The 25,002-nt window shown below is 49.3% G+C and overlaps 1 protein-coding gene across 2 annotated transcripts in view; it reads left to right on the top strand.

Annotated features, from left to right (window-relative positions):
* The window catches only part of Ccdc60 (coiled-coil domain containing 60), a 165,145-nt gene that overhangs the window by 95,323 nt on the left and 44,820 nt on the right, over positions 1–25,002 (top strand). For both annotated transcript variants that reach the window (NM_001439835.1, NM_001034945.3), the window contains 2 exon segments: positions 9,736–9,906; positions 19,957–20,064. In NM_001439835.1, the coding sequence (NP_001426764.1) occupies positions 9,736–9,906; positions 19,957–20,064 (279 nt within the window).

Raw genomic sequence — 25,002 nt, forward strand, 5'->3', positions numbered from 1 at the left:
ACCAATTTGAATAGAGGGACTGAGCAGCAAGCCCCACAGGGATCCCACCTGTCTCTGCTTCCTCAGAGCTGGGGTTAAAGAGGTGCTTCACGGGCTTTTTACATGTCAGCCAGGGATCTGAACTCAGGTCCTCTTGCTTGTGTGGTAAACAGTTGGCTGTCATGTCCCCAGCTGGGGAAATACACTTAGTCTCTTGGCCTCAGAGGGCGATGCCTGTGGTTCTTGGCCTTGTGTCCTCAGGCAGAACACCATAGCTGCAGGGGTGGGGATGGGATGTTCTAGAGCCTGTCCCTCACTACTTGGCTGACATGAAGAGAGAGATGGGGGCTCTCTCTTGAAAGACTTTCCCAGTGACACACTTCTTTCAGCTAGCTCCCATCTCCCAAGTTTCCAAACCCTACCGAAATAGCTCAGACGTTGTAGGCTAAGCATTCCTTTGTGAGCCTGAGGCAGGGGCTGGGGGATTGGGGGCTGCAATTCTCATCCAAACTATAACAGGTCGGTAGCCATTAGTCCAGTGGATCTCAACCCTGTGACCCTTTCACAGAGGCCATATATCCAATATTTACATTATGATTCAGAACAGTAGCAAAATTACAGATACAAAGTAGCAAGGGAAATAATTTTATGGTTGGGGGCCACCACAATGTAAGAACTATATTAAAGGGTTGGAGTGTCCAGAGGGTTGAGAACTGCTGCTTTAACTAAGGAAGATGCACCTCAAAGGAGTGAGATACGAGTCACCCACGGTCACAGATACTGGATGGCAAGGGAATGACTGTGTGCAAAGCCACCACCACTTCCTTGTGCCTGTCTGCCGAGTCAGGCTGCCAGGATTTCAAGTCAGACTCCACTGGGCACTGACTTGAAGCTTCGTCTACTCAACCCCTCTGAGTTTTTGTTTCCTTATGAGCAGAACACGGATAACAGATGCATGACGGGGCACTGGGAGAGTTCACTGAGGTGATCACAGTGCCCAGATCAGGGTCTCACTTGTGCCTTCCTAAGGCATCCCCTACCACTGCTGCAGAAGGTGCCTGTTTATATCCAACAGCAGTCACCTTCCTGCAATAAGACCCCAGTCCCTAAAGGCTTGGGTCCTCCAGGTCTCACCCATCAACTGCTTGTTAAAAACTCTCCCAGATCTAACTCTCACTGCAGAGGTCCTGTGCTTCTGAGACTCTGTGTCTCTTTCCTTAGCCCAAGATGCTGGAGTTCAATGTTAGAATTGTGGCCATTTGGGGAAGAAAAAAGAAGTTGCTTGGGACTGTATTCTATAACAGAGTAGCAGAACCCCTGAAGTCGCCTGACTGAAACAAATGAAAAGTTACAGCCCTCAAGCCAGGTACACAGCTCATACCTGTAATTCCAGCACTTAAGGAAGCCAGCCTGGGTTACATAGTGAGACTGTGTCAAACAAACAAACAAACAAACAAACAAAAGCCAACAGACAATACAAAATCAATCACATTCCTTCCCGGGTGTGGGACACATGCCTGTAATCTGAGTCTTTGGGACACTATGAAGTTGAAGGATCACCAGTAATTGTAACACATAAAAGTTTGCCTTCTGGAGGAAGACAATCCAGTAACTACAGGGTGGTACGTTGGTCACCAGTATCTGGTTTCCTGCTCTGTTGTTAACATGCTACTCAAATGCATTTCAGCTGCAAGGATTCTCCCAGTAGCAAAATTGTTGGGCCTTGCCAGAGGCTACGTTGTTACATCCAACCTTCGAACAATAGAAAGAAAAGAGAATTCACACCATACAACCACACCAAAATCCATCAAAGAATTTCCCCAGGAGCCTCCCCAAGCACTACTTGTATCTCACTAGCCGGTTCAATCTAAAAGGTAGCCAGAAAATGGAGGACTGTTATTGGTGGTTTCTTTTCCCTCCCTTCCTTCCTTCCTTCCTTCCTTCCTTCCTTCCTTCCTTCCTTCCTGTCTGGGCACACCAAAGCCCAAGATCACTAAGGAAGCTGGGGGACAGGCATTAGGAACCAGGGATAAAGGTGGGGGAGACAGACAAGTGTCTTTGCAGACTCCGTCCTTTATGAAGCCCACAGCTTGGGCTGGAGAGATGGCTCAGAGGTTAAGGGCACTGGCTGCTCTTCAAAGGGCCCTGGGTTCAACTTCTAGCCCCAAATGGTGACTCCCAGTCATCTGTAACTCCAATTCCAAGGTGGGTCTGATGCCCTATCTTGTTTTCCCAAATGCCAAGCAAGCACTCGTGCGGTACACAGACAGAAGTACATGCAGGCAACACACACACACACACACACACACACACACACACACACACACACACACAAACTTTAAACTTTTTTATTAAAAATAAAACCAAATGACCCCACAGCTTGGGAAGAAGGGCCAACTAACAAATGGGCCACTGCCATCCAATATGACATGTGCTGGGCTGGAGAGGATGCTAAGCCAAGACCAGCCAAGTGAAGATGGAGGTGTGGTGTGTGTGTGTGTGTGTGTGTGTGTGTGTGTGTGTGTGTGTGTGTAAGAGAGAGAGAGAGACAGAGAGAGACAGAGTCAGAGAGACAGAGACAGAAAGACAGAGACAGAGGGAAAGACAGACAGATGGACAGAGACAGAGAGAGGCAAAGAGACAGACAAGGAGAGACAGACACACACACAAAGAGACAGAGGAAGAGACAGAGACAGAGGGAGAGACAGACGAGGAGAGACAGAGGGAGAGACAAGGAGAGACACACACATAGAGACAGACAAGGAGAGAGAGGAGAGAGAGAAAGAGAAAGAGAAACAGAGAGAGAGAAGAGAGGAGAGGAGGGGAAGGGAAGGGGAGGGGAGTGGAGGGGAGGGGAGGAGAGAAGAGGGAAGAGGAGCACATCATCTAGTTGCCAGGGAGAGGAAGATGCCGCAGACAGCATGTGGTTAGAGGCTAAGTTCTGGAGGGCTGCCCAGAAGAGGAAAGGATGTGACATTGTCCTGCCACTGGGCAAACTGGAGCTTGTTGGACACAGTAGCTTTAGAACGAGAACGAGCTTGTGCCAAGCATGGGGCACACACTCGGAATCCCAGCACTTGGGTGGCCAGGAAGATGAACTGTGAGTTTGAGGTCAACCTGAGGTACATAGTGACCCTGTCTCAAAAGGGGAAAAGCAACAAACAAACAAACAAATGAACAAACAAACAAAAAAGAGCCCTAAGCCCCATGGAGAGCAGACCAGGAAGAGAAGGAACACTTCAGACTTCAAGCAAGTGAGACTTCAAATGAAGTCCCTCCCTCCCTCCCTCCCTCCCTCCCTTCCTCTGCCCCTCTGCACCACTGTTAACTCTATACCAAAACCTTTTTATAAATAAATTCAGCTTTTCTTCCGAACTGACTACCCTGAAATTCTTTTCTACAGCAAAGTGGAGACAGACACCCAGCATTGCCTGAGTGGAGACCTCAGGCAGCAGCACGGAAGCCACCACAGCCCCCGCCCACATGGTCCCTGCCACTGGCATCTCCAACTGAGCGAGTCTGAGCCCCACCCCCCACCAAGAACCAGCCTTTCTGCAACCCCTTCACCCACAGCCCGCTATCCACACGCAGGGTTCTGCCCATCATTCAGAGTAACTCAGGAAGCAGGGCCATCTTGAATGTGGGGTCTGAGAGGTGAAGTCCTGAGGCTGGGGATCCCCCACCCTCACCCCACGGTTGGGTGTGACAGTCATCAAGTGACCCACATCCACTTTCCTCTAGTAAGTGGTTTGCGATCTGCACTCAGATCAGTCAATTCGCCGTTCACACAGTATGCCACCTTCGTCACCCTTTGTGTGTGTGTACTCGACCTCTGTCTGGGAAATCTTGTCCTCGCAAGAGGGGAAAATCCTTGCTCATTAGCATTCGGAAGAGAGAGCTTCAAACTCAGCACCAACAAAGATGTCAGCTTGGGAGGGGCTCAGTACACACCCTCCTTTTGTCTGAAAGGCAGTTCAAACTCTATTGTGATTCCCTTTGAATGAGGTTCAATTACTGTAATAAATATATCCCAAATTTCATCTCAACCGCATTTGCATTTTAATGAATGGGTCTCACCTTCTTGTCAATTTGGCAGCCAGACTAGATTTATTAAGTTACTGCATAAACAGAGCATTCTAGCGCAGGGAGTTTAAATGCAAAATAAATGCTGTGCTGTGTCGGGACCAGAGCCGCACTATTAACTTGCCTGTCCAGCTTGTCTGAATGGGCGAGAGACGGAGGATGGTGTTTTCCATCCTGTCCACTCTTGCTCGCGCGCCCTGCCCTCCTGAGAAATCAGTACCGCGTGGGCTGACGAAGCAAGGCGTGAGCACACGGGAAGTATGCTGTTGTGCCTGGTATTCTTTGAAAACGGTAGAATTTGTTAAGTGACATTTTCCCATGTAGGCAATAACCCCACTCCAGGAGCAGGGCACCCCTGAAATCCAGTTGTCTGTCCATCAGAACATCATCCAGCCTCCCCGCCGAAGCACTCTTGTCTTTAGAGGGCCATATCTCTTGTAGATAGAGACAGAAAATGTGAGTGAAAACCGGTGGGGCACAGAGCCATACACCATTACACCATTAACAGTTGGGTTCTTTCCTTTTGAGGTACATCTGGGCTGTCCATCCTCAGTGACATGGCAGCAGTTATTCCTCCTCCCTCCTTAATGGAGGTTGAAAACACACACACACACACACATACACACACACACACACACACACACGGTCTCATCTCACGCCGCCTCTCAACTCTCCAGTCTGCAACTTCTTTCAAGAACCACGGGCACGCATGTTGGGAGCTGCCCAGTTCTGGGTCCCTTTCAGTCCCGGGAGGCCTTTGTGTGACATGACTTAAGTCAGACACACACACACACACACACACACACACACACACACAATCACATCACACCACCTCCATGCAGAATCTAAAGGGAAATGTGGGGTGACAGGGTGTGGTAGGGGGCATTACAGGGAGCAAGGAGGGAGGGGAAACCCTTGGAGGTGTGTAAAAAGGCACACATCTGCGAGTCCAGAGATTTAACAGGCAGGATAATGACTGTAGCCAACTTACAAGAGCAAAGACATTCCACAGCAGGAAACAGAAGTCAGTGTTCCTAGAGGCTGGAGCGGATTACACACAGAGTACCCTCAGAGGGTGGGGCCCATAAAGAACTTCCGAAATGACCTGATGGCCAGCGTGTGTCAAAACCTTACTTTAAAACTCAAGCAAAGAAAGCAGTGTCTATTGCTTTCTGGAGAGTTCTGTGGTAAGAAGCAACAGAAGGAAGCTAGACCAGGATGCCAGTGGGCTCATTGTTCACCCAGACAGGTATCCAAAGTTCAAGATGGCTGTCCTGTTGCTGTGAGGAGATGCTGGACAGAGATCAGATAATGGGAACTTCAGTATAGTTCCTTGTCTGGGAATGTTCTAGTCTATAGTGGCCGGGAGGTCTCGGTGAATCGACTTGGTTCCTGGCTGTGGAAGTGTGTGGCACAGGCTGGTCCCATCACAGCTGATCAGGAAGCAGGGTTGTGTTTAACCCTCAAAGACCCATTTCTAGTGACCGAGAGCTAGCCCAGCTCGCCTCACAAGGTCTCAACCTCCCCAAATAGCTCCACCAGCTAGACAGGGATCACGCATTCAAAACATCCAAGGGAAACATTGGAGATTTGAACCATAACAAGAAGGTCTGCCCAAGTCACACTTTCAAATTAATATGCATAAGCGTGCCTCTTACTGCCGTGCCCTGCTGCCATGACGAAACGCTGGGACCAAAGCCACCTAAGGGAGAGAGGACTGATTTCAGCTCAGGGCTTCAGTTGTAGCCCATCATGGCAGGGACATTAACCAAGACCGGAGCTCAGCTGGACACTTCACAGGAAGAAGACAGTTTGACTCCATGAGTCATGCATGCTGGTCCTGAGCTAGCCTCCTCCACTTTATACATCGTACAGGACACAGCCCATGGACTGATCTCACCTGCCATCAACATGGTCTTCTCACATGGGTAACACAATCAAGATAATGCCCCCCAAGCATGCCCATGGGCCATCTGCCATGTCTCTACAATGTCAAGCTGGAGTCTAACACTAAGCACCACATTTACTATTCATAGTCCTTGAGGGAAGCTGGAGGGGAGCGTGTCAGGTAGAGCAGACCGGGCACAGAGCAGCAAACATGGCATGTCCTAAACTATGCAGGAGCTAAGCATGCTGATGACGCAAACTAGGAAGCAGAATGCCAGTTACCACAGGCCGTGAAGGTGAAAGGGAAGATGGAGAAAGGCTGACTCATGAACACAAGCCTACTGTGGGACTTCGGGTAGTCTATACCACTGATGGTTACAGGTGATTGACAGCCATGAACTGAGTACCAGGAAACAGCTAAGAGAGGGGGCTGGAATGTTCCCAGCACAAAAACCAACCAGCATCAGGGTGATGGTCATGCCACTTACCCTAAATGGCCATTAGGTGTTGGGAGAGAGCTCAGCAGGTCAGATTGCTTGTTGTCCAAGCATGTGGGCCTGAGTTAAAATCCCGGAACCCACCTCAGAAGTCAGGATAGTCTCCCGCCTGTGATGCTGTGGGTGGGCGGAGACAGGCAGATCGCTTGGGCTTCCTGGTTACCAGCCAAGCTCCAGGATCAGTGAGCAAATCCGTACCAAGAAAGTAAGATGAAGCGTGGTAGAGCAGGTCACCTGACATCCTCCTCTGGCCTCTGCACACAGGCACAGCACAGATGCATACACTGCAAATACACATGTGCATACACTACAAACACGTGTACAAATACAAGCATGCATGTGCATACTCTACACACATTCATGCATACATGAAGACATGCATACACACAATGTGCACACATTGAACACATTCATGCATGCATGTGTACATGTGCACACATGCATATGCATAAACTGCAAACACATGCACACATAGGCACACATACATGAAGACACTTGTATACACACAATGTGCACATTGCACATATGCATGCATACACGTGCGTACACATGTGCACACACACAATGCACATACATACATATATACACAAATAACACTTCCCCCCAAAAGTAACAAAGCAAAAATCCCATGTGAACCTGTCCCCTCCTCTGCCTTCACAGCACACTCGTTCCTCCACCCTAGCTAAGCCACACAGCGTCCTCTCATTTGCACAGCAAGCAATCCTCTCACCGGCTTGCAATGGACTCCCAGACTTCCATACAGAGAACCTATGTCCTTTAAAACTGAAGCACCTACCCCATGCAACAGTGAGGAAGTTGTGCCTAGCAGAGGAACCTGCATTGTATAACGTGCCTCATGCCCCTGCCTCTGCTCCCTGGCACTGATCACCTCCCTCCACATCAATTTCATATCAGCTAGGGGAGTTTTACACCCATGAAGCCATGAGCAAAAGAACCCCCTTGAGTGGATTAAAACCAAAAGCTGCGCCCATCCTACCAACAGCCTAGTAATCAGAACCCCGCAGTAATGAGGAGGAAGGTGTGGGGAGCAAGCAGGGACTGTGCAAGATAAAGTCAAACACCTTTCAAATGGGCTTCTGCTGTATCTGGGAACACCTCCGAGCTCTTTCCGTGGTCCCCACCATCTGAAGTTCCAGGAATAGGCTGGTATGTCTAGCCTCAGGGCTGGACTCTTCCCTCACCCTTCCAGAAGGTACAGCAGCTGGGATTCTAGCCTTTCGTGCCTCCTTCTCTCCTACAAGGCCATGAGCACCAAAGTCCCCCGTGTCCCGTCCACAGCCGTATCCCCAATAGTCACCGTACAAGGTTGCTTATCAAGAATGTGAAGAACAAATTAAATTAAATTTCAGACCCCAAACGTGTATATAGAGGAAATGTGGTTTGCTGTGTTGCCTGACAATACCTCAAGCAGAGAGGAGGACAAACAGACAGGTGGACAGACAGATGCACACACTCATGCATTCCTTCTTCCTCTGCAGCTCATTGCTATCAGACCCTACCTCGGGGTAAAGATGGGGAAGAGAAGGGAGGCGTGGCTGTGAGGGCACGGGCTCTCCTCCCAGCCTGCCAGCATCAGGGCTGATCAAGGATCCACAGTTGAGTTGGCAGAGAAAGTCAAGTCCCAACACGGGTCACTTGGTACTGCAGGCATCTGCACCTGACAACTCAGATGCCTAAGCCGAGCTCGTAGATGCATGTGAGCAAATGGAAGAGAGGGAAGCCTTAGCCAGACCCTGGACTCGGTGTGCCACCAGCTGTGTCATGGATGATCATGAACAAGTCCTTCTGATGCCCTGGCACTGTCCGGCTCTTCCTGTGTGTTAAAATCTCTAATCCTGTGGGCTGTGAATTGTGTGGCACACATGTGCATGTGTGTGTGGTTAGTACTCTGTCTGTGAGGTTGGCTGGTACTCTGTGTGTGTGTGTGTGTGTGTGTGTGTGTGTGTGTGGTTGGTACTGTGTGTATGTGGTTGGTACCGTGTGTGTGTGTATATGTGTGTGTGTGGTTAGTACTCTTTGTGTGTTTTTGTGATTGGTACTGTGCATATATATGTGTGTATACGCATGCGTGTGTGTGTGTGCAGTTGGAACTCTGTGTGTTTGGGTGTTGGTACTCTGTGTGTGAGGTTGGTTGGTACTCTGTGTGTGTGTGTGTGTGTGTGTGTGTGTGTGTGTGTGTGTGATTAGTACCATGTATGTGTGTGTGTATGTGTGTGTGTTTTTTGTGATTGGTATTATGTGTGTGTGTGTGTGCATGTGTGTGTTTGGAACTCTGTTGGGGCATTGGTACCATGTGTGTATATGTGTACGATTGGTACTGTGGTGTGTGCACACTTGCATGCTAGTGTGTATGCCTGTGAGTTCCATTCCTGTGGCGGCCTGAGGTCTTCTTTGGTCACTCTTCATCTGTATTTTTTGAGGCAGGTCTCTCATGTGGATCAGCTTGACTGGCTAGCCAGCAGGCTTCAGGGACGTGTCTGTCTTGCCAACCCCAGGAGCATGTACCACCTCTGGTCTTTCTGCATGGCTTCTGGGGTCCTGAACTCAGGTCTGCACACTTGAGTACAGGCACTCTACCTCCCTGGCCTGGGCTCGCAATCTTTGTCTCCTCACAACATCCTTTAGCAGGCCCGGGCCTGGGAGGTAGAGTGCCTGTACCATACTCCACGCACCAAGTCAGAGGCATAACTTGTCTTTCCAGGGGTTGAAATGACCTGTCCTGGGTCTTCAGTAAATGACAGATGCAGAAACAGAAGCTGGGGCCTGTCTGTCTGTCTGGAAATGCAAGAGGAAAGAGAATGTTCATTACCTCAGAAACAGCCTGCGGAAGGAAAGCTTTAGTACAGCTCACAGATTCAGTCCATCATGGCAGGGATGGCTAGACAGGGTGCAGCTTAGTCGCTGGTGCTGGGAGCAGGGGACAGAAGCCCCCTTACATCTCAGCTGACCAGGAGGAGGCAGTGGTTCGAACCAAAACCAAAGGCCCTCTGCCGTGGCCCTCTTCTTCTAGCTCCTCCCTCATCTCGGAATCCCCATAGCCTCCCAGAGTCACACCGGCACCTGGAGCCAAGCACTCAGAGGAGTAGCCGGTGGGGACATGTCACGCTCTGTCTATAAGGATCCTATTCTGTGTGGTCTTTGTGGTGCCATTTGATTGATCCAAAGACAGCAGGTTACTGTCCTAATATATTTAAGAATTTATCTTTGAAATTTCCTCCTCCCCACTCATCTCTTTCTCTCCCCTCCCCCCATCCGGCTCTTCCTCTAGCTTCCTGATCCAGTGTGTGAAGATAGGCCGTGGCTACTTCACCATGCTGCAAGAGGAAACTGCCTTTAAAAAGCATCAGCAGCATCTCAAGAAGCTGCAGGAAGAAGAGTTAAACAAGTTCCAGCCAGCCAAGAAGTACTCGGACATCCAATGCAGAGACACTCTGCTGACGTGAGTGCGCAGCGGCCTCAGGAGACACCGGGCGACTCCCCTACCCCAGGCTGGCACTCAACACTTTCCTCAGCCTAGCCCAGCCCTCCTGGCTGTCCCCACTGACTTCAGGTGCAGAATCTGGTGCTGCACACGCCCACTCTCCTTTCTGATGGGAGCAAGAGGGACAAAGGAAATCCTGCTGGTTCCCATATGCATCTTTCTCCCCGTCTTTTCCGCATCTTCTCCTACCCTGAGTCCTCCCCAAATCCTCTTCCAACCAGAGCTCTTCAGTGCTCCTTCCTCCTGGCTTTTCCTAGCTTTCAGCCAACCAAGGGCCATACCGTTTAGCCCCCACCCCCACCCCAGCCCCAGTCCTCAGAGCGCACGCCTGTGCTAGCTCATTTTACCTCACATCAGTGCATCTGTCCGCCAGCTGCAACCCATAGTTTGACACACTGCTGCGGGTCCAGAAAAAGGCCCGACTTCTGAGTAAAGGCATTTCTCTGCCAGGGAGCCTCTCAGCTGGGAGAGGACGCTCCACAGACTAGTTCTTTCTGAGATGCTCACACAGACAAAAACACAGAGAGGAACCATAGCACCAGGCATAGCAGTAGGGGTGAGGGTTTGCTCTTCAGTAGTCCTACAAAACAGGAATCTATTAGCCGCATTGGAGAGACGTAGAAACAGGGACTACAGTGTCCCCTGCTTTCCCCAACCCTGTTAGTTAGAAGCATCCCCGGTCGTAAACTCTACTAACAAAACCTATGAGCTTCAGCAGTCATCACAAAACAAAGTCCAAGGAGACTCAGCCTTGTGAAGACAGACCACAGCACACAAGGGTGAACAGAGATGGCTAAAGCAGACAGGAGAGACTTACAACAGAGACCTGCCGCAGCGATAACCAGTTAGCAGGTCTCACCCTAGCAACCCGTACAGTCGCCTGGAGTACATGTTGGTAATCTCAGCTACCAGAAAGCTACCCTGACAAATGTGTGTATGTATGTGTACATACATATATACATACACACAGACTCCAACCAATACATGTGTATACACACACATACATATACACATATACAGACCTCAACCTATATGTGTGCATACACATATGTATGTATGTGCATATATATGTATGTGTGTATGTGTATAGTATGTAGGTATGTGTATATATATACATATATACCCCCCAATCAATATATATGTGTGTGTATACACATATTTATACATATACACAGATCTCAACATATATATAGTGTATATATATATATACAGACAGACATATATGTGGGGGGTATATATATACATTTATATATATACATAGACTCCAAGAAATATATATGTATGTGTACATATACATACACACATATATGTGCATTTACAAACAGGCCCCCCAACCAATATAAATATAAATAAATATATATATGTGTGTGTGTATGTGTGTGTTATGTATGTATGTGTACATATGCATACACACATATATGTGTACACATATATGTGTACACACATATATATGTATACACACATGCACACACATAAAACAAGTATCACCTGGAGCGATTTTTAAGCCACCAGTGTCCAGACTACATCCAAGCCAGCTATAACAGGTTCTGTCAGGATATAGGTGGGGAAGTTACATATTCACAGCATTTTTTTTTTTTTTTTGGAGCCAGGGCCTTGCTAGGCAAGCGCTCTACCACTGAGCTAAATCCTCAACCCCACACACAGCATTTTTTTAAGTTTCCCTCAGTGATTCCAACGTGAAGCTACAGTTGAGCAAATTTCCCCTCCATCACTACTCAAATCTTGTCATCAGGGCGTTAATTTAAAGAGAGACGGATATGCACATCTTATATAGATGGGAGTTCCTGTGGGCAGATTCCTACCACGTGTGACCTCTGTGTGGCTTACTTCACTTAACACTGTAAGTTTTGTGCCCACTGTAAGTGAGCAGCAGCCAGGGGTCGGTCAGAGGACAGCAGGGCCCAACATTCAGGTGACAGTCAGACATCATGGAGGCCGAGACAGTTCCACCTACCTCTCACTGTGGAAATGCTGTAGTGTCCCAGCCTCCACTGAGCCTTCTCCTTAGTGCAGGCCCTGGGCTGTCATTTCTGTCCTCCTTGCCCTCTGAAGCCATTGGAGAGTGACTGACAAGCGTCCTCCGGTGAAAGCACCATTCATGCTGACTAGAGACTGATGAGGGCTCAGTGGCTTCTCTGCAATGTCAATGGCCACTTAGCAGCCTACGTTTCCCTCTTTAATTTTTCTTTTTCTTGTTTTCCATTTTGTCTAGCATTTTTTATCACTTTCATCCAGAAGGTTGTTCACTCACTCATCATTTATGAATCATTTATTCATTCTGAGATGAGAGAACAATATTTATGATTTACAGTCCCTCATCGACACTTCTACCGGGAGCCACCCCCACGTGAGAACTTCTAAATGACCTTGACACACTCAGCACAGAGTAGAGCAGGACAAAAATGACCAGGAAGCAGGCCACATGGAGTGACTTTGTTGGCACAGTGGTGAGCACAGCCGCCTTCCAGAAGCAGGCTGAGAGCAACCAAGAGGAGACTGAGGGAGCCCTCCTCGTGAGGAAAGGGAGCCAGAAGGCAGACGTCCAGGAGTTTTTGCCTCGTGGCATGAGATATGACCAGAAGATTTTCGAAAAACATGAACAGTTGCTTTATCAGGTCTTAGACCAAGTTCAAAGTAAACAGCAGAGTAGAAAGAGAATCTCTTGATCTCTGCTCTTCCCTGACTGAGAGAAAATACCATGACAAGAGCAAATGACAAGAGACTTTCTGGTTTGGTTTGGTTTAAAATTCCACAGGGATTCATTCCATCACAATGAGAAAATATGGAGGCAGGACCAGAAGGCTGCCTGGTCACACAGCACCTGCACTCAGGAAGTAAGGGGGTGAGCAGGAAGCGGATCTGGTCTCTGAAGGCTCTAGGCCCACCTGTAATGCCCTAGTTCCTCTGGCAAACCTTCTCCTCCTCCTCTTCCTCCTCTTCCTCCTCCTCTTCCTCCTCTTCCTCCTCCTCCTCCTCTTCCTCCTCCTCCTTCTCCTCCTCTTCCTCCTCCTCCTCCTCCTCTTCCTCCTCCTCCTTCTCCTCCTCTTCCTCCTCCTCCTCTTCCTCCTCCTCCTCCTCTCCCTCCTCCTCCTCTTCCTCCTCCTCCTTCTCCTCCTCCTCCTCTTCCTCCCCCTCCTCCTCCTCTCCCCTCCTCCTCCTCTCCCCCTCCTCCTCCTCTCCCCCTCCTCCTCCCCCCCTCCTTCTCCTCTCCCCCCTCCTTTTCCTCTTCCTCCTCCTCCTCTCCCCCCTCCTTCTCCTCTCCCCCTCCTTTTCCTCTTCCTCCTCCTCCTCTCCCCCCTCCTTTTCCTCCTCCTCCTTCTCCTCCTCCTCATTCTCCTCCCCCCTCCTCCTCTCCTCCTCCTCCTCTTCCTCCTCCTCCTCTTCTTCCTCATCCTCCTCTTCCTCCTCCTCTTCCTCCTCCTCCTCTTCCTCCTCCTCCTCCTCATTCTCCTCCTCCTCATTCTCCTCCCCCCCTCCTCCTCTCCCCCTCCTCCTCTTCCTCTTCCTCCCCCTCCTCCTCTTCTCCCCCTCCTCTTCCTTTTCCTCTTCCTCCTCCTCCTCTTCCTCCTCTTCCTCCTCTCCCCCTCCTCCTCCTCTTCCTCCTCTTCCTCCTCCCCCTCCTCCTCCTCTTCTTCCTTCTCTTCCTCCTCCTCCTCATTCTCCTCCTTCTCCAACAACAACAACAACAACAACAGCCATCCCCAAACAGCACCACCAGCTGGAGGCCAAGTGTTCAGACATGTGGGCCTGTGGGGATCCTTCACAGTCAAACTACCACAATCCAAGGACTCCTTATTACACACCTAACAGTGATGTATTGAACGATGTGGTCTCGCAGAGCCATGAACTCCACCATATCTATCCCTTTCAGTTGAAATAAACAATCTAGAAGGAAAATAAAAACAAAACAAAATACCGACAGAAAGTGATCATAATGCTGACAGATCGTGGCGAGTGATGCCAAGATGTACACCGATAACACAGCAGAATCCGTCCGTCAGGAAGCCCCAGTGTCGACCGCATATGATTAGGGTGGTACTGTGTTTTCTTTCTTAAAAGTGCCCTCATTTAGTTGTCACATGCAGGCTGTGTGTGTCCATAGTTCAGACAGTACGACATGTCAGTAGGCTCCTACAATCTGCAGTGGTTCGGTTGGGTTCGTTGCTAGGCCTCTCACCTCAAGCACATTTCGTAGAAAAGAGTCAGAGTCTGCTCCATCCACGCCATGGAAGCCTGCAGCCCACAGTCATCAACCAGTGCTGCTACTGAGGAAGGTTAAACATCATCCTCCCCAGAGGAGCGAGCCAGCCGCAGCCTTACCCCAGCAGAGAGAGGACTAAAGTTCTTCCTCCTTTTGGCAGAAACTGTCGTCTAATGAAGCAGCCACCTGTGGCGGTGTGAACAGGTATGGCCCTTTCGGACTCATGTGTTTGAATGCTTGGCCCCAAGGCAGTGGCACCGTTAGGAGGTGTGGCCTTGTTGGAGGAAGCGTGTCACTTTGGGGGTGGGCTTTGAGGTCTCCTATGCTCAAGCCCCATCCAGTGTGGAACACAGTCTCCTTCTGATGCCTGTGGATCAAAATGTAGAACTCTCAGCTCCTTCTCCAACAACACATTTGTGCTGCGTGCTACCACGCTTCTCGCCGTGATGATAATGGACTCAATTCTGAAAGTGTAAGCCAGCTCAGTTAAGCGTTTTCCTTTATAAGAGCTGCCTTAGTCAGGGTGTCTCTTCACCACAATGGAAACCCTAACTAAGACAGAAGTTGGTACCAGGGTATTGCTAGGGTATTGCTGTGATAGGCCAGACCATGTTTTTGTTTGAAGGAACATGGAGTGGAAAGCAGCTTTAAGAGGGGCTCAACGGACCATCATAATAGGAATACGGAACACATTGGTGCTGAGGGCGAGCTGAACTCTGCAGGCTCAAGAGGTTTCAGGGGAGAATTTTAGTATGTTGCCTAGAGATTGTTCTTGTGGTATTTTGGTAAAGACTGTGGCTGCTTTTTGCCCTTGTCTGAAGAGTCTGCCTGAGGCTAAGGTGAAGAGATTTAGATTAATTGCGTTGACAAAGGAAATCTCAAAATAGCCTAGCAAAGACTTTGTCCTGTGCAGCATTTTGATGAAATGTAGCAAGTTTAGAAATGGAAAATACAAAAATGTGTGGTTCAAGGATTAAAGGGGAATGGAGTTAAATCCTGTGTTCAAGGACATTAAAGGGATTAAGGGAGTAGCAACCTCAGGGCAAGATCCCACCCAGCTAAGCTCCCATCTTATGGAAAGGAATCAGGTCCAGATGTGGCAACTGAGGATGCTTTCACTAACGACATTGGGAAAACCAACAGACATCCCAGCACTCGGGAGACAAAGGCAGGCAGATCTCTGAAATCAAGGCCAGCCTGGTCTGCAGAGCAAGTTCCAGGACAGCCAAGCTTAACCTGTGGAGAAAACCATGAAAAGCAGAAAGCTGGTGAAGATGTAATCGAGCAAGGCAGCCATGTTCCAGCCCCAGCAAGCAGCAGAGCTTGGCAGCTTGGGCCACATAGTTAGGACTTTAAAATCAAGGATGGAATTTCCTCCTTTGACAAAGGAAAGCTACTGAGGCCAGAAACGCGGCATGGTGTTCCTGCATGGAGCCCTAGAGAGGTCATGTGTAAAAGGGGTTCTGCAGCTGAGGAGAGCTGTGGGGCCCGGGCACGTGGCAGAGGTGTGTCTGCATGAAGGCCCAGAGACGCCATCGTGTGACGCTGTGAAGGTGGACCCTGTATTGCTTTGGAAGCCCTACGACGCTAGAGAGGCCAGAGCCATAGGCTGTCCCCTGAGGAAGGCCGCTAACGGGGAGAGGAACCAGCCCAAGAGAACGAAGTGGGCTGCAGTCAACAAAGCTGAAAGGAGTTGGAGATCTGAAGAGCATTTTGACGTCACACAAGGAAGATCCAGAGTTTGCCCACCTGGTTTTCGACTTCGCTTTGGTCCAGCATTTCCTCACTATGTTCCCGTCCCTGAGTTTTGTAACGTATATCCTGTGATGTGGAAATACATGATCTGCTTCTTGACTTTGATTTTATGGGGTATTACAGTTAAGAGATCACATAAATCTCAGCAGAGGCTATGACACCGTTGAGCCTGCGGTAGACCGTGGGGCTGTGAAGTTGGACTAAATGTATTTGTATTATGTTATGGCTGTGAGCCTGTGGAAGCCGGGGAGTGTGATGTGAATAGGTGGGGCCCCCACAGACTCGTGTGTTTGAGTGCTTGGCCACAGCAAGTGGCACTATTAGAAGGTTTGGCCTTGTTGGAGTGTGTGTGGCCTTGGCAAAGTAGGTGTGACTTTGTCAGAGAAGTGTGTCACTGTGGGGAAGGCTTCGAGGTCTCCTACGCTTAAGCTCTACTCAGAGGAGAACAGTTTCCTCCTGATGCCTGCAGATCAAGATGTAGAACCCTCAGCTCCTCCTGCACCATGACTGTCTGCGTGTCCTACCTTGATGATAATGGACTGAACCTCTAAAACTGTAATCCACCCCCAATCAAATGTTGCTTTATAAATTGGCATAAGAGACTGTCCACAGCAGGGTGGCGTCATGGTCAAGAGCACAGTTAAGACTTGGAGTTGAGTCCTGACTCCACCTGCACAACTGAGCCTCCATTTACTTCACCCGCGTGGGTGACACCAAATACTCCTGCTTGCTATGAAGATTACATGAAGTGAAGCTTTAGCACAGATCACAGCTTGAAGAACACGCTCAGTGGCTGCCAGCGACTATAATACAACAAGTGATTTTGACCTCTCTGGACTTCCTTTAGCTAAACTCCTTATATTTTTTGGCATAAAAATCTTATTTTCCGTGGAGTCATCTCATATCAAAAAGCCTGCCTTCTACAAATATGGTTCTAATGTAGAGGTCTCAAGGATGCAAGTGTTCTTTTATAAATGCTTACTAACCAAGCTCACACATACACACATACACATACATACATACACACACTCACACACATACATACATACAAATTCATATGGACAGATACATACATACACACACTCATACACATATATACAGACACATATATACACATATACATACACAGACACATACATATATATGCACATATATATACACACATACATATACACAGACAAATACATACACACACATACATACCTATATATACATACACATACTACACCTATACATACATACACATACATATACCAATACACATACATATACACAACCATACACACACTCATACACATACAGACACATATACACACATACATACATACATAGAAATACATATAAACACACATACATACACACATACATACACATTCATACACATACATACAGACACATATACACACATACACATACATACATAGAAACACATATATACATATATGTACACTCACATACATATACATATATACACACATATACATACACACACAGACATACAGACATATATACACACATATGCATTCACGCACATAAACACACACACCTCAGGATCTAAGTGGTTACAGGCAAAGGCTTTAAGCCTGACAAACAAGGCAAAGAAGGGGAAAATCAAGCATGAACCACAGATTCTCGCCTGCAAGCCATCCTCCCCACTATGCTCAGTGACCTCGTTTTTTCAGCCACAGCTACAGATTCAGGCAAAAAGAGGTGGTCGGAGAATGGAACTTGTCATATTATTGGAGTCAAGAGAAGGCATCGAACCAGGGATAAGGAGTGTGAGGGCTGGGCTAACTTCTTTATGCTCTGGGAGTCACGGAAGTGTAGCCCTGTTTAGTAGGGCAGCACAGCAATGTATTTGCCAGTGAGGTTTTTTGTCCCTAGTTTGTTTGTTTTCCAGCTCCAGTGTCAAATAAGAGTCAATGCCCATGGAAACCGGGGCACCTAGATTCCGGGGCTATCTTTTAATTAGCTCTCTGACCCCAGGATTGTCCTCAGATTCCCCAGAGGATGGTGCCTGGTGCTCACATGCCAGCATGACCTCACAAGAAGCTAGGCTAGTCTTTTCAGAAGAGAAACTGCTCCCAACAGAACCCTCTCAAGGGCACCCTTTTCCCAGCGAAAGACAGAAGTCTGGGCAGAAGCTCACAGGCCCAGACAGCCTTGCTTGTGGCTTGCTGCTCCTGCCTCCTCCTTCCCCTCTGACCACATGCCCCACCCCCACCCCTGGCAGCTGCTTCCCAGTACCAGCCCATCCCCCCTCTATTTGTCTGGTTAGTCCCATTGGGCCTTCAGACTCCAGCTCATAATTCCTGTCCATCCGGTTCATCACTGCAGCTGTGGAGCGCCCACTCCAAAACGTACTAACTCAAGGCAACAAACACAACCTTCCCAGATCTGTGACAGAAGGGAGGGTGGTCATCCCTCCAGCCAGAGTGGGTCACAGTACATGGCTCCCTCACTTCCTCAAGGAAGTCCTGGTGCCTCCCTTGCCCTGTGGCACAGTCTTCGTAGGCTGAGGGACTCCTCATAGAGTAGATGCTGTACAGCGTCCCATGAGGCCAGGGGGAGAGGCTGCTCACTCTTGAATCCTGGTGCGATATCACTTTTGTCAAATTCTATTGAGTCAACCGACCCCAGAGGCAAGATCCAAGGATGGGAAAGTATGGGGACCCACCTCTCATTTGTGCTTTGTAACTGTCATGACTCCCTCAGGGATCCCAGCCAGCGTTAGGCTGTAAACTCTGCGCATTCTCCCTACACACACGTAGCCAACACCATGTGCTTGGTTGTACCCACACCCCACCCCCACGCTCACAAGACTCTAAGTCTCGGGAGGGGAAGAGGTGGGTCAGCCTCCTTCCTTGCTACATCTGCTGCCCCTGCACAGAGGTGTTCAGTCGCCACTGCTAGAAGTCAGTGAACCAGGAGCCCATGAGTGATCCTGTAAGGAAAATACTTAAATGGGGCTCCTGGGTAATCAGAGCTTCAAGGGAAGGGGGAGTGAGGAACCAGGGGTGCTGAAGCCTGGGGTACACGACCACAGAGAAGCAGGCAGTGACTCCCAAGCCTGGGGCACAAGACCCCAGCAAAGCAGGCAGTGACTCTCAATCCCCAGCTGCTACTGATACTCAGTGGAGATGTAGCCTGGAGTGACCACCCTTTTTAAGGTCTTAAGAACCAAATACTTACAAGAAGTGTCTAAAATATAAAACATGGGTAGTGTGTGTGTGTGTGTGTGTGTGTGTGTGTGTGTGTGTGTGTGTGTGTGTGTGTGTGTGAGAGAGAGAGAGAGAGAGAGAGAGAGAGAGACTGATTAAAACATGCCTGCAGGCCAAGTTCAGTTATAAAAGAAACCGCCTATGATGCAGGAATATTGGAAAGAAAGCCATTTTCTGTAGCTGGCATAACCCGCTCTGTGAGAGACACAGGGCAAAAGCCCACTGAAATGTGGTCTCAAAAATATCCTTTGTAGAGTGGAGTCAGAAAGCATGCGAGTCGGTCTTGGTTACCAACCTGACTGAATTGAAAAACCTACGAGGTGTGTAGTGCCCACCTCTGCCTGTGTCTGGGGGAGGGTTCACAGAGAGGACCCACTAATAAAGCGAGATTCGTCCTGCATGTGAGCCACAATCCCACAGGCTGGGAGCCTGACTGAGCAAGTTACCACATTTTCTTTCCCTTTCCCCATCCCCCTTTACCTTCCCCTCCCCCTCTCCCCTCTCCCCCTCCCTCTTTCCCTCCCTCTCCTCCTGGAGGAGTCATTCCAAAAACCTGGTGTCTCTGAAACAAGGAATTTACCTTCTTGTTTATTTTCTTGTCTCCTCTGGTGGGATGAGCCTTGCTTTTTTTTTTTTTTTTAATGTGTCGTGTTCACCGACTACCTCTAGGATTCTTACTTGGCATGCTGTCATGACTGCCAGGCACACACACTGCAGGTGTCCAGTACCCAGTGTCAAGCCCTGACATAGATGAGCCCCAACACTGCTTCCCCCAACTCACTCTGCTCCCCCCTTCTGCTCTCCCCTCAGCACCTACGAATACGAAAAGATGAAGAAGTTGGAGGCCGGCATCATCATCCGCCCGTTCACACCCATCCACAACTGTATCATGGCGCCCTCCCTGCCTGAGTCTCACGTGTAAGTAGACCCCACCTCCACTTCCATAGCCTTGCTGGGTCAGAAACGGAACGAAGCTGAAATGACCCGGAGAGCTAGCCCATCAGGAACTCCTAAGTTGCTCCTTTGTCCCCTTAAAAGGGACAAGAGTCCTGGAGTCAGCAAAACTGGCTCACAAAAAAAGAAAAATAACAGAGAATAGACAGAGTAGATGTGGTAGGTTAGATCCCAGCAGCAAATATGCTGGGGCCAGAGTCATTCCTTACCAAGCCAGACACTCAAACGTCAAATAATTTGCAAAGATAAACTCTCTCTTCTTGAACTCTCAATGCCGAGCTTGTACCCCCCCCACCAAAGAAAAAGTCTCAGCTGAGGTTCAGGGGTCACGACCCCACACCCACAGCGCCGTCCAAGACTCAGAGAGCTATTTCCCACAAGCCTCTGTGGTCCCATGCCTAAAGGGATGGCATGACCTCCTCCTCCTCATCCCATGGTACTCAGAGACCAACCAACCTTCCAGAGAGCGTGCTTGCTTTCTGAAACCTTGGCACGTGGTTCCTCTCATGTCTGCTCCGAGAGCCACAGGTCCGTAGCTCTTCACCAGGAAAGGTTCAGGCACAGACAAAAGCTCACCGCAGCACTGCTGCTGTCTGGAGACTGAGAGCCCCAAGTCTTGAAGGGCTCTCCTGTGCCCCGTGGGATATTTAAAAGCAGCATCCTGGGCCTCTGCCCAGAAGATGTCAACAGCACCCCTCTGCCCACAAGCCACAACCAGTGCGGATGTCTACAGACAGGCACACAGGTCCCCTCACTCCAAAACTGCACGTGCCCTCCAACCTCACTGCTGAAAACCTCTGCCTTGGCCTTTGCAGTAATAACTGCCACTCTGTAGATACCATATGCACTCAGCAACCCCCTCCCCATAGCCCTACCATGTAGGTGTCTCCTTGTCCCTCTCTGCAGAAGAGGAAGCAGAGGCTCGAAGATGTGGACCCAACTATTCTTGGTCACAGAGCACACAGGGCATGTCGCCCTCTCAGGCCTTTAGCCAAGTCAATCTGATATCACAGCCCAAATTCTCCTCATAGACACTGTAGAAAGCAGATCCCAAGGACTTGCCTCTGGGGAGTTCATGACAAATTTTGAAAGCCAATACTCTTGTATACAAAGAGTTACTGTCTTAGTTAGGGTTTTACTGCTGTAGACAGACCCCATGACCAAGGCAAGCTTATAAGGACCCATTTAATTGGGGCTGGCTTACAGGTTCAGAGGTTCAGTCCATTATCATCAAGGCAGGAACATGGCAGCATCCAGGCCAGCATGATACAGGAGGAGCTGAGAGTTCTACATCTTCATCTGAAGGCTGCTAGGGGAAGACTGACTTCCAGGCAGCTAGGATGAGGGTCTTAAAGTCCAAGCCCACAGTGACACGCCTCCTGCAATAAGACCACACCCACTCCAACAGGGCCACACCTCCCAATAGTGCCACTCCCTGGGCCCACATACACAAACTACCACAGTAACCCAGAAGTGAAATCACAGGTCAGGTCTAGATATTAGACATTATTAAAAGAGAATTAATAATTCATGGGTAGAAGATACAGACAACCACTACAAACTCTATCACCACCGGCACCACCACCATCATCACCATCACCGTTTTCCCTCACCACCGCCAGCAGCAGCACACACTGAACATGTCCTCATCCCTTATTGATAGCCAAAGCTAATCTCACCATATCACACCAGCCTCTGCCCACCTTTGATGAACATCCTCTGGGCCTCTTGGTAGAACTGCTCATCAGGAGCGGGCGTTCCACTGGCAGCCCAAGCTGGACGCCCTTAAAGCATGCCCTTAGGAAAACAGGCCCCGAGGTTCCTCACGGCATCTCCTGGAAGCATCCACACGCCTCCCTGCCATCCCCGTGGATAAGGCTCCTGGAAGCGTGAGGGTCACGTAGCTCTGGGCATGGGAAGAGAAGGGTCCTGTTTCCCACCCATACGATCTGAATGAGGCTTGACCACGAGGTTAAGTGTAGTGAGCAGAAACTGTTTTCCTCCATGCCAGATGGGGAAAGTGAACCCTGCCAGGGGTCTCCCAACAGGAATCATCACTCCCTGGCTCTCAGCTCAGGTGGATTAGACAGGCTGTCATTATGACTGTCAACCCACGGTGGGTGTTAGAGAAATGTGTTTACTGTTACTCCGAGATGTAGCTAGGACAGGTCTGGGGTGTCGCAGATCGCACGATCCCTCTCGAAACTACTTTACCGTCATAGTCTGAAAGAGACAAGGCCGGGCTGTATTGTCTGTGTCCCAATAAGGCTTCCCTTACAGAAACAAGTCACGCACACACTCATTGGCTGTAGCTTGCTAACCCTCTCCAAAGACTAAAGATGGCCGCTTCTTTTCCTTGGCTAGTGATAGGTTCTGGCCACGCTGAACAGCTGGAGTGTTGATGTATTGCTCAACTCGGGATGACTTAGAACCCTCCCAAGTCTGCAGACTGCTGGGCAAACCCACCTTGGCTGCATGTCTGTGTACGGGTGTGTGTGTTGGGGTGTATATGTGTGTGTATGTGTGTGTGTGTGTGTGTGTGTATGGGTGTGGGTGTACATGTATGTCTGTATGTATGTATCTGGCTAGGCCTGCCTTCTTGCTTGTATCCAGCTGATGGGTAAACCGGAGGTTGTCTGGTCCACACAGGGCCAGGGTTTGGTTTGGTTTGGTTGGTCGATTAGGAAGACAGCAGTATCTCTCAACATCTAGTGGGCTGACACGGGCTCGCTCACACTGTACCTAAGAAAAATTCTAAGAACAAGGGCCTGGGTACCCAAGGCTTCCTGAGGCAAAGGCTCACAGGAGGCTCGGTGGCCCCCCAGCAGCCTCTTGCCATTCCATGGACCGAGTTGGTCGAAAGAGCAGAACAGATACAGGGAGTGAGGGAAAGACCCAAACTCCAGATAAGACGAAGTAGCAAAGTCAAAGAATCAAAATGAAGAGGGAGGGAGAGTTGGGCATTTTAAAGATTTGTTTTTACTAGTTTTAAACTATGAGCATGTGTGCATCTGGTTTGTGGGAGGTGTGCATGCGTGTGTCTATGGGTGTATGGGGGCTATGTGTCTGTGTATATGAGTGTATATGTGTATGGGCATATGTGGGGGTATACGTGTGTATGCAGGTGTGTGTATGGGTATATGGATGTGTGAGTATATGTGTGTACATGGGGGGTGATGTGAGTGTGTGTATGTGTATAATATGTATGTATAAAGGTATACATGTGGGTGTGGGTGTCATGTATGTGTCTGTATGTGTGTGTGTATGGGTGTATGTGTCTGTTTGTGTATGCATATAGGTATGTATGTATAAAGGTATATGTGTGGTGGTGTATGTATGTGGGTATGGGTGTCACCTGTATGTATGTATGTATGTGCGTGCATGTGTGAGGGGGTGCATATCTGTGTGTATGGGTGTATGTGACTTTCTATGTATGTATAGGTGTATGTGTGTTAGGGTATAAATATGTGTGTTAGGGGGTATGTTTGGGTGTGGGTGTACCTGTGTGTGTATGTATGTATCTGTATGGTTATGTATGGACATCTCTCTCTCTCTCTCTCTCTCTCTCTCTCTCTCTCTCTCTGTGTGTGTGTGTGTGTGTGTGTGTGTGTGTGTGTGTGTGGCCCTCAGAGCTCAGAAGAGGGAAGCAGATCCCCTGGAGCTGGAGTTACAGGAAGTTGCAAGCCTCATGTGGTTGCTGGAAACTGAACTCAGTTCTCTGAAGAGCAGCCAGTGCTCTCAAGTGCTGGGCTGTCTCCTGGGAACAGGAACATCTTTACCATCAGTTATATCCACCATTTTCCTTCCCAATGTGAAGAATGCTTGAAGACAAGAAGCAACTTAAGGGGCTAGACCAGTAAAGGCACCCACTGCTGTGCCCAGTGACCTGAGTTTGAACCCACAAGGTAGGAGAGAACTGATTCTTACGGTCTGTCCCTCCGACCCCAACAAGTGCAGCATGACACATCCCCTCCCCACAACGCACACTCATTAACAATTATAAACAGACGACAGGCAAAGAAGCAAGTGAGAGAAGAGATTATTCTGGCTGGAATTTGAGGGATACAGCCCAGCCTGGAAGGAAGGCACAGCAGTGGGTGCAACAGGCAGCCTCCTGATACCTGAGCTGATCACAAAGCAAGAAACTCAGGCTAAACCAAGCCCAGTTCCAGCTCACAGAGCCTGCTCCCAGAGCCCTAACTCTGACATGTAGTGATCACGTGAGGCACAGGGTTCACAACCTCCCCTGAGGGCACCAACACAAAGGCAGAGCCTTGGGCACATTTCACAGTCCAGCCACAGTGTTAGTCTCTGTCCTTTCTTAAGCCCTCAGCCACTGCATCAGCCAGTGTAGATCAGAGCCTGGCTAGGCCCTCAACCCCAGTGTGATTGATCCCAAAGCCAACCAATAATCCTGAATCAGCCGAGTGGGGATCGATTCCATCACCTGGGGGTGTGGGAGATTTGGCTTCTACTTTTCAAAACGGGAGGGGCTATCTAGAGCACTGAGACACAGCTTCCTACCGTATCCTCTCAGTGAAAGCACGTCCGCACCCCATGTCCTGATCCGCCATTGAGCATGGGCCGGGACAACATTGTATACATGGACTGGCGGCCAGCGAGAGGAAAGGCCTGTCTGCCTGCCCCACCCCCACCCCCAGACTTACACAGAAATTGTACCGGTGAGTGGTGCTCACCAAGGTTCTGAGCCTGGGCACTGCAGACGGGAGCCTTGTACAAGCCCCTGTGGAGAGGCTACCGACTGTGCCTTGCATTCAAGCAGATAGGTGCTTTCTCTTTAAATCTGAGGTTTTTGTTCTGTGACTAGGAGAGAAAAGACAAACTGCCACCAGGCTCACTTCTGGGTTTTGTCATTAACTTTTTTTTCAGTCTGTTCCCTGC

The sequence above is a fragment of the Rattus norvegicus genome, chromosome 12 (genome assembly GCF_021556685.1).
Source record: "Rattus norvegicus strain SHRSP/BbbUtx chromosome 12, alternate assembly SHRSP_T2T, whole genome shotgun sequence".
Lineage (NCBI taxonomy): Eukaryota > Metazoa > Chordata > Mammalia > Rodentia > Muridae > Rattus > Rattus norvegicus.